Here is an 8,338-nt window from a genome sequence, read left to right on the forward strand (position 1 = left end):
TTCTTAACTCGGTCCTCCCTTACTCAGGAGTGACTCCTGAGTCCGTCCTGGATCCCAGTGGGGGAGAAGTCCTGGTCCCTGCTCAGAAAAATGGAGGCAAAGAATGTGTTAAAAAGTCCTGCTTTTTCATCTTGTGCAACTGCTAGATTGCCAAGCATATCCTGCAGGGGTCCCATGTTGCCTTCTTTTTACTCCCTATGTATTTAAAAAAGGACTTTTTGTTGTCCTTGATCCTTGTTGCTAGCCCTAGTTCGGTCTCTGCCTTAGCCTTCCCAACAGCCTCCCTACAGACTCTTGCAATGGAGGTATAATCCTCTTTGGTGATAGCCTCTCCCTTCCACTGGATGTATGCCTCCTTTTTGGTTTTCAGATGTTCCTGAATGCCTTTGGTGACCCAAGGGGCCTTCTGAGCACTCTTGCCCACTTTGACATTGGGACTGTCACCCCTTGGGCTCGGAGAATTGTCTCCTTAAGGAATGACCACTCGTGTTGGACACCTAGTTTCCTGTACTGTCCAGGACCATAGTGCCTCTCCTACCAATCTCCTCAACTCACTGAAGTCAGCCCTCCTGAAGTCAAGGACTGCTGCCTTGCTACACTGGATGGTGAAGTCCAGTAGGCAATGATCACTATCGTCCAGGTGGTTGAGGACCTGGAGTCCCCTCACCAGGTCATCATCGCCTGTGGCCAGGACCAGGTCCAGCAGAGCATTCCCCCTGGTGGGACTGTGCACCTCCTGGGTTAGGTGGAGGTCTTATATCCCAGCAAGGAACCTATGTGAGCAGTCAGACCTGGCTGACTGCTCTTCTCAGCAAAAGTCTGGGTAGTTTAGAATCGCCCATGACGACCACATCCCATGACTTAACTGCCTCCACGAGCTGACCCAAGAATTCCCCGTCCAGCTCTTCCCCCTGGTTGGGTGGTCTGTAGTAGACACCCACTGTTAAGTTCCTTTCCCTCGACCCCCTTGTATTCTGATCCAGAGCACTTCAGCCTGCTCCTCCTCTGTCCCCATCCTGTTAGTTAAGGTCGTGTATTGCTCTTTGACGTACAGCGCCACACCCCCACCTTTCCTCCCCATTCTGTCCCATTTGTATAGTCTGTAGCCCTGAATGTTTACCGCCCAGTTGTGGGTTGAATCCCACTAGGTTTCAGTGAGCCTTACTATGTCTGGGTTTGTACCAGCTATCCAGAGGGCAAGTTCCTCCTGCTTAGTCCCCATACCTTGAGCATTAGTGTAAAGGCATTTAAGGCTCCTGTGGGTGCATGTACCCCCCACCCCTGATTCCTAGGACTGTCTGGACCCTTGTCACTTACCTGGGTACTTCTTGTGCTCATCACCTGTCTTGGCTGGGAGGTGTCCTCTTGTCCTCCTCTAGCACCATCTCCCGGCAAAGCTAGTTTAAAGCACGCCATACAAGATCAGCCAACCTGGAAGAGAAGACGCGCTTGCCTTTAGGGGAGAGGTGAAGCCCATCCCACCTGAGCATGTCCCCTGCACGAAAATGTGAGTTGTTGTCCAGGAACCCGAGGCCTGCCTGGTGGCACCAACTCTGAAGCCTCTGGTTGACCTCATTGATGCAGGCCTTGCGATGCCATCCACATATACTTACTGGGAGAATAGAAGAGAATACCACCTGTGCCCTTGTCTCTTTGAGCTTGGCCCCCAACGCGTTGTAGTCCTTCATGATGCGGTCTGAGTTGCCCCTGGCTGCGTCATTTGTTCCCGCATGGATTAAGACCATGGGGTACAAGTCTGAGGGTCGAATGAAGGCCAGGATCCTTTCTGTGACATCCTGAATCTGAGCCCCAGGCACATAGCAGACCTCCCATGCCATGGAGTCGGGTTGGCAGATGGAACCCTCTGTTCCCCTCAGGATGGAATCTCTGATGACAAGGACTCAGTCTTTCTTCCTCCTGGTGCTCCCTCTGTGCGCCATCTGTGTTGTGCATGGGGAGGCACCATCCCCCCTGGAGACATCCTCTTCGTCCTTCTCCTCCAAGGCTGCCAGGGCCTCTTATCTGTTTCTGAGTTGTACATGGGGAGCCTCCACCACATTAGCCCAAGCAGCTGTGGGTCTGGTGGGCACCTTCTGCCACTCCTTTGCTGTGTGTCTCTCCTGGGGGGGTCTGTACACAGGACAACTGGTCCTGCAGTGAACGGAAATAGGTGTCAATCTCATGCTCTGCAGCCCTGATCCCCTGTAGCCGGCTCACCTCAGCCTGGAGCTCCCCCACCTGCTCCTCCAGAGCCCAAAGTCAGGCACAGGAGGGGCAGGCAGGGGAGCCACCAGACCCCTCTCCCACCACAGGCCTCTGGGTCCCTGCCAGGCTGCCCCCACAAACAGGGGAGCAGGGGGCCACTGACCCTACCATGAGCTCTGTCTGGGTGGAGGCCTCAGAGGAGCCCAGGGTAGGTGGTGCCGCCGGGGCAGGACCCGTAGCACCTGTACTCTGCATCCTTACCATGTCTATGGAGCTGTGCGTCTTCCTCTCTGTCTTGCTGGAGGCTCCTTCCGGTTACTGCTGCATGCCCACCTTGCGTGAACACTGGCGCACCCTCTCAAAGCGCGCCTGTTTGTGCACGCTGCCCACACGTGGCTCAGAAGCGCAGCTCCGTGCTGGCTCAGATCAGAGGGATCCAGGGGGCTCCCCCTCCAGATCCTCTGCAGCTGTGCCGCCTCCCTTCTCCCCCCCCGACACTTACCTGGATGAGCTGCTGTCACTGCCGCCACCGCCTCCTCCGCTGCCAGTGAGTTTGGGATGGGGGACCCACATGTGCTGGCTGCACACATGCGCCCACTCTATTCCTGAGCCCCTTCCAGCAAGCATTGATGGATTCGCTGTCTTTCAGGAATGTTGTTCCATCCTTTGATCTTAAAGGATTAAGGCCTTGAATTCTAGGGCTGTAGACAGCTTTGATAGCACTGAAGAAGCCACAAGTGTCATGGATGTCAGCAAAATGTTGGATTTCTTTTGATTTCTGAATCCACCACTCATTCTTCAGTTCTCATGTTCTCCTCTGCACCTCTGATTTTCCTTGCTGGTGTGCATTTTTCTTGATGGCAGAGTTGATGTCATTCTGCTAGGCACAAAACTTTCCGTTTCCTGTAAATGAGATCTTGAATTTTAGTGTCATTTTCGTCAAACCAATCTAGGTGTTTTCTGGTCTGGTATCGTATGGTATTTTCACAGCTGTTTCAAGTCCTCCTCAGTTCCTCTTGGGTGCTGTGTTGGTAGTGTCTCATTCAGGAGTTACTGGAATTCTCTGTCCTTGAATAGGTCCTTCCAGCACTAGATGCTTCACTTGCACCTGATCTGCTTCCTTTGCATTCTTCATTTAGGAGCAATCCTGATGGACATGCAGGAACGGATGAGGCGGTGGTCAGTCCAGCAGTCATCAGCGCTAGTCATGGCTCTCATAATCAGGACATCCTGGTGATCTTGAGTCCGAACAATCATGTAGTCAATCAAATGCCAGTGTTTTGATCTAGGGTGTTTCCAGGACGTCTTGAACTTGTTCCTTTGACAGAACAGGGTATTTGTAATGACAAGTCAGTGTTCTGCACACTTTGTCAAGAGAAGGATCCCATTAGCATTTGAATTTCCAATGCCTTCTTTTCCAATAGTACCATTCCAAAGTTTTGAGTCTCTTCCCACTCTGGCATTAAAATCTCCAAAGAGTGATATTATCTTCCTTTGGGATATTTGAGAGGATGGTGTCAAGCTGTCAGTAGAAGTTCTCCTTTATGATCTCATTGGCATCAAGAGTTGGGACATATGCAGTCACAATTGTCGCCTGTTGGTTTTTGGTGAGTTTCAGACGGAGAGTCATGAGGTGTTCATTAACGCCTGTTGGGAGTTCTGAGAGTCAGTTAACAAGTTCATTTTTGATGGCAAAACCAACTCCATGTGTCCGTGGCTCTTCTGCTGTCCCTCTCCAGAAGAAGGTGTATCCTCCACCTTCTTCTTTCAGATGTCCTTCTCCAGTACACTGGAGTTCCAGATAGGGCAGCAATATCAGTGTTGAACTTCCTCAGTTCACGAGAGACGACTGCTTTCCTTCGTTCGAGGCAGTCACTATTTGCATAGCCCATTAAGGTTCATATGCTCCAGGTTCCAAAAATCATTTTTGTTTCTTTGTGACCACATAGAGGTGATCCTACTGGATGCAGTTATCCAGTCAGGAACTGATTGAGACAGACTGTTTGGGGCACCTTTTCTAGCCCCATCCCCATGTGAGGTGAGCAGAGTGAATCCTAAACAGGACTGCTTAGTCATGGGTGCAGCTGCTGAACTGCTCTTACTGCTTCTGTCCTCAAACAAGACAACTGAAGCAAACACCCACCACCTACATGCCTGTCCATGACTAGGAACTTCCAGGTCTCACAGTCCTATCCCTGTCGCTGATCGCCATAGGACTTTCCTGTTGTGCAGAGGAGATGTATAATTCCCATAAAGAAGATGCTTGTGCATAACTTCTTTTAGCATGAAGATGTTGTCACACGCCAACAAATGCACTGCCCTTCACAGATAAGAATCTAAGTCCAATGGCAGGGAATCCAAGACGATTGGAGACCCTTGACGCGGCCTTCATTCGGCTTCACAGCTGCTGAAAAGGGGGTTACACTTTTCTTCTGCCTGGTCCACTGTTGACGTCTTCTTGGATTGCTCTTAGTCAGGAACCTCCCCTGCGACCTTGCTGCCATGGGTGACCCGGGGTGACCTCCCTCAGGATCGCTATCTTGTAGTGGTGGAGAGACTTGCCTGTTCCAATGATCCTGAGAGCAAGGCCATCAGGAGTGTCATGCTCCTGGTAGGATACGCCGTATAAGGAATGCTTGGCACAAAGCCAGGGGTTTTGGACAATTTGGTATGAAAAAATTATAAAAAGTAGTTAATGCAAAGGAAGGTGTGCGAGCATGCAATGAACCTGGGGAAACAGACCCACCTGTTGCATCTTCGTTGGACAACAGAGAAGCTATAGACATCACGCACCCTGTGGAAGGCCCGAAGTATGGTACCCCCAGTGGTCACCATTGAGATGCCTACAGAGCCACTTGTCAGGTCATATTATGGGGAGGAAACCTGTAATATTGTCTAAGGGTTATTATTAATATTCACTTGCTACCAAATCACACAAGTTGCCATGTCAATCTTTTAGGGCTCTGGCAAAAATAAATTCTATTAGTAACACCTTGTGTCAACACTGAACCTTTTGAAATACTTGATATTCTGTAAACATTCAGTTGTTGTACACTTCAGGCATCTTTTTTCCTAATTTTTGTATTTCATAGATTTCTTTTTACTAATTTTTACTAATTTTTTTACTAGCTTTTTACTAATTTTTATATTTCATAGATTTCATAGACATTAGGGGATGGAAGGGACCTCATGAGATCATCGGGTCCAGCCCCCCTGCCATAGGTGGGAAGTCAGCTGGGATCAAGTGACCCCAGCAAGAAATGTATCCACCTGTTTTTTTAAGGTGTCCAGAGTAGGTGCTTGCACCACCTCTGAGGGGAGTGTTTTCCAGTCCCTGGACACAAGTGCCGTCTAGAACTTTTTTCTTATGTCTAGTCTAAACCAGCCTTCTTGGAATTTATGGCCGTTAGACCTTGTTATCCCTTGGGGAGCTCTGGTGAACAGGTGTTCTCCCAGGTCCTGATGTACCCCTCTTATGTAATTGTAAGTTGCCACCAAGTCCCCCCTGAGCCTTCTCTTCTTCAGACTGAAGAGTCCCAAGTCCCTCAGCCTCTCCTCATACAGCCTTTCCTCCAGGCCTTGGATCATACAAGTGGCTTTCCTCTGGACTCTCTCAAGCTTCTCTCACATCTTTCCTGAAGTGGGGGGCCCAGTACTGGACACAGTACTCCAGCTGCAGTCTCACCAGGCTCAAGTAAAGCAGGAGGATGACTTCCCTGATTTTGCTTGAGATGCATCAGTGGATGCATACCGGAGTTTGGTTTGCTTTGCCAGCCACAGCATCACATTGGTGGCTCATATTCATTTTGTGGTCAATCAAGAACCCCAAGTCCCTTTCAGCCGTGGTGCGAGTGAGCATAGCACTGTTGAGCCTTTAAGTATGCTGGGGGTTCTTCCTACTGAGGTGCAGAATCTTGCACTTGTCTGCATTGAAGGCCACCAGGTTTTGGCCGGCCCACCTTAAGAGTTTGTCCAAGTTGGCCTGTATCCCTAGCCTGTCCTGTGGTGTGACCGCTCTCCCCTATAATTTGGTATTGTCCACGAACTTGCCCAGTTCACATCTGACCCCTGAATCCAGATCATTAATGAAGATGTTAAAGAGTTGTTTATTTTAAACAGTAAATCAGGCATATAAATACTTTGCACCTGAACATACAGCAAATATATTTAAAATATTTAATGACTATTTACTAGAAAGGCTCCTCTCCCCTGACAGCAGTCAGTGATAATTTTTGGATCAAGAATTTGGTTCTTATACATTAAAGTCTATTTACTAGCAAAGGACTAAATAATATATTCAGGTAACAGCATTGGTGAATGCTGGTCAATGAAAGTGATGAAAGATACTTGGAAAAACTACTGCAGAATTTTTCAAATGCCTTTTTCACGAAAGATGGATTTTTTTTCCCCTTCACTGTAAAGCACAAGTAATTGTATCATTTCACATTTTCCCATATTTCAGGTTCGTATGATTTGTTCTGCATCCATGCCTCTCCAAAGTTTGTTTCTGCAAGAATACCATGATGGTGGGCTGGAGGAAAGTAGAGTGTTGATGGATGACTTGGGGTTGAGCCAGGTAAGTGATATTAACATCATCTTCATTTGTTACAAGAGTCTAATTGGTTTTGGTCTGATAATCGTGGCAGCATTTTAGGAAAAAGTCTAGTGAATGTTTAACTGATGATTTGCTGCTTTCCACTAGAATCTGTATGGCATATTTGTTGCTTTTATAACATAAACTTATGCTCTCCTATATATGCTGAAAGAGAAAATGACTAGATAGAGAACCATTTCGTATAAATTTGTGGATCATTGCCTTTCTTACTATTCCAAGTGTTCACTCAGCTATGTACAAAAACAATGAGCTAAGTTTAATCCTGAATGCTGAATATTATTCTGAATGCCCCTTGATAGGTTTCTCTCATCTCAGAGAATGTAGCTAGCTATTTTAGTACAACTGCTAAGAGCTTTTTAAAAAGTTTTCACTGAATGACTCCAGACAGAGCACTTCTCTACGATTGTTGCATTTTGGGGAGATTTTTGCATCATAGTATAACCAAGGCAAGCAATATTGCCCCAAAAGATATTGGCTAAGTTCTGTTTGCTTAAGTTCATAGTACTCAATATTTATTTTTAATGTAAAGTATTATCAGAGATTAAGATAAGCAAATAAACTTTAACAATAGTGCGTTAAAAGAATCAAGAAAATGTAGTTGTATACTTAGTTCAAATTAAAAGAAAAATGAAAATAGAAGGCTCCAACATAATTGTCTTACTTCTAAGTCTGTTATAATTCTGCAGAGGATTTATTAGACAAAGTATGGATTTCCTTTAGCACTAATTTTGGATTTTTAATTTTATACTAAATTTTGGCATTTTAATTTTTTTATTTATTTACTTTTATTGTCAACTGTTTTGTAGTATTAGCTCTCTAAAGCATGGAAAGATACAGTTTGGATAAGATGCTGTTCTGTTTCTCACAATTTTGTACTATTTTTTACATATCAATCTAGGATTCAGCTGAAGGACTTTCCATGTTTACAGGAGAGGAAGAAATCTTTGCATTTCAACGTACTATCTCACGGCTTACAGAAATGCAGACTGAGCAGTACTGGAAAGATGGAGACAGAAGCAAGAAACAGTTGTAATTCAAAGATGTACAAAACCTCAAAACACAAAATATAGCATGCAAAGAAGAGAAACTGTAATAGAATTGGAAGGATTTTTTAACATAAATTAACTGATTATTGTTGCACTTTATTCCTTGGACCACAGTTTTTCCATCTCCAGTTTTTATGTTTAAGGTCTAAGGGCTCAACAAGTTGGGTTTGTTTGTTTTTTTAAACCATCAACTAACTTGTGGGGCTTTTATGTTTCAGCTTCTTTCTCCAGTATAATATGTACTTAGTATTCAAGAAGGTAAACTGGATCAAGAGCCTTTTTAAGTCTGCAGAACAAGCCAGGGCTCATGGTAGATATATGATGTATCCACACTCAGATGGTGCTAGTGACTGTATGCACTAATTTTGTTATTTAGAAGACAGTTTTGCTATTTGTTATTTAGAAGACAGTTTTCGCAAAAGAAAGATCAAAACCGCATAGCTCTAATCTACTTGTACTTCGTATGATGCTC

General features: G+C 45.9%; 1 protein-coding gene across 2 annotated transcripts in view; it reads left to right on the forward strand.

The window, feature by feature from the left end:
- Nucleotides 1-7,960, forward strand: part of LACE1 (lactation elevated 1) — a 121,929-nt gene extending 113,969 nt beyond the window's left edge. For both annotated transcript variants that reach the window (XM_019537863.1, XM_019537864.1), the window contains 2 exons: nucleotides 6,668-6,781; nucleotides 7,719-7,960. In XM_019537863.1, the coding sequence (XP_019393408.1) occupies nucleotides 6,668-6,781; nucleotides 7,719-7,853 (249 nt within the window). In that variant the 3' untranslated portion in view covers nucleotides 7,854-7,960. The remainder of the gene's footprint in view (nucleotides 1-6,667; nucleotides 6,782-7,718) is intronic.
- The last annotated feature ends 378 nt before the right edge of the window (nucleotides 7,961-8,338 follow it).

Source organism: Crocodylus porosus, unplaced genomic scaffold (assembly GCF_001723895.1).
Source record: "Crocodylus porosus isolate Cpor-Errol unplaced genomic scaffold, CroPor_comp1, whole genome shotgun sequence".
Classification (NCBI taxonomy): Eukaryota; Metazoa; Chordata; order Crocodylia; family Crocodylidae; genus Crocodylus; species Crocodylus porosus.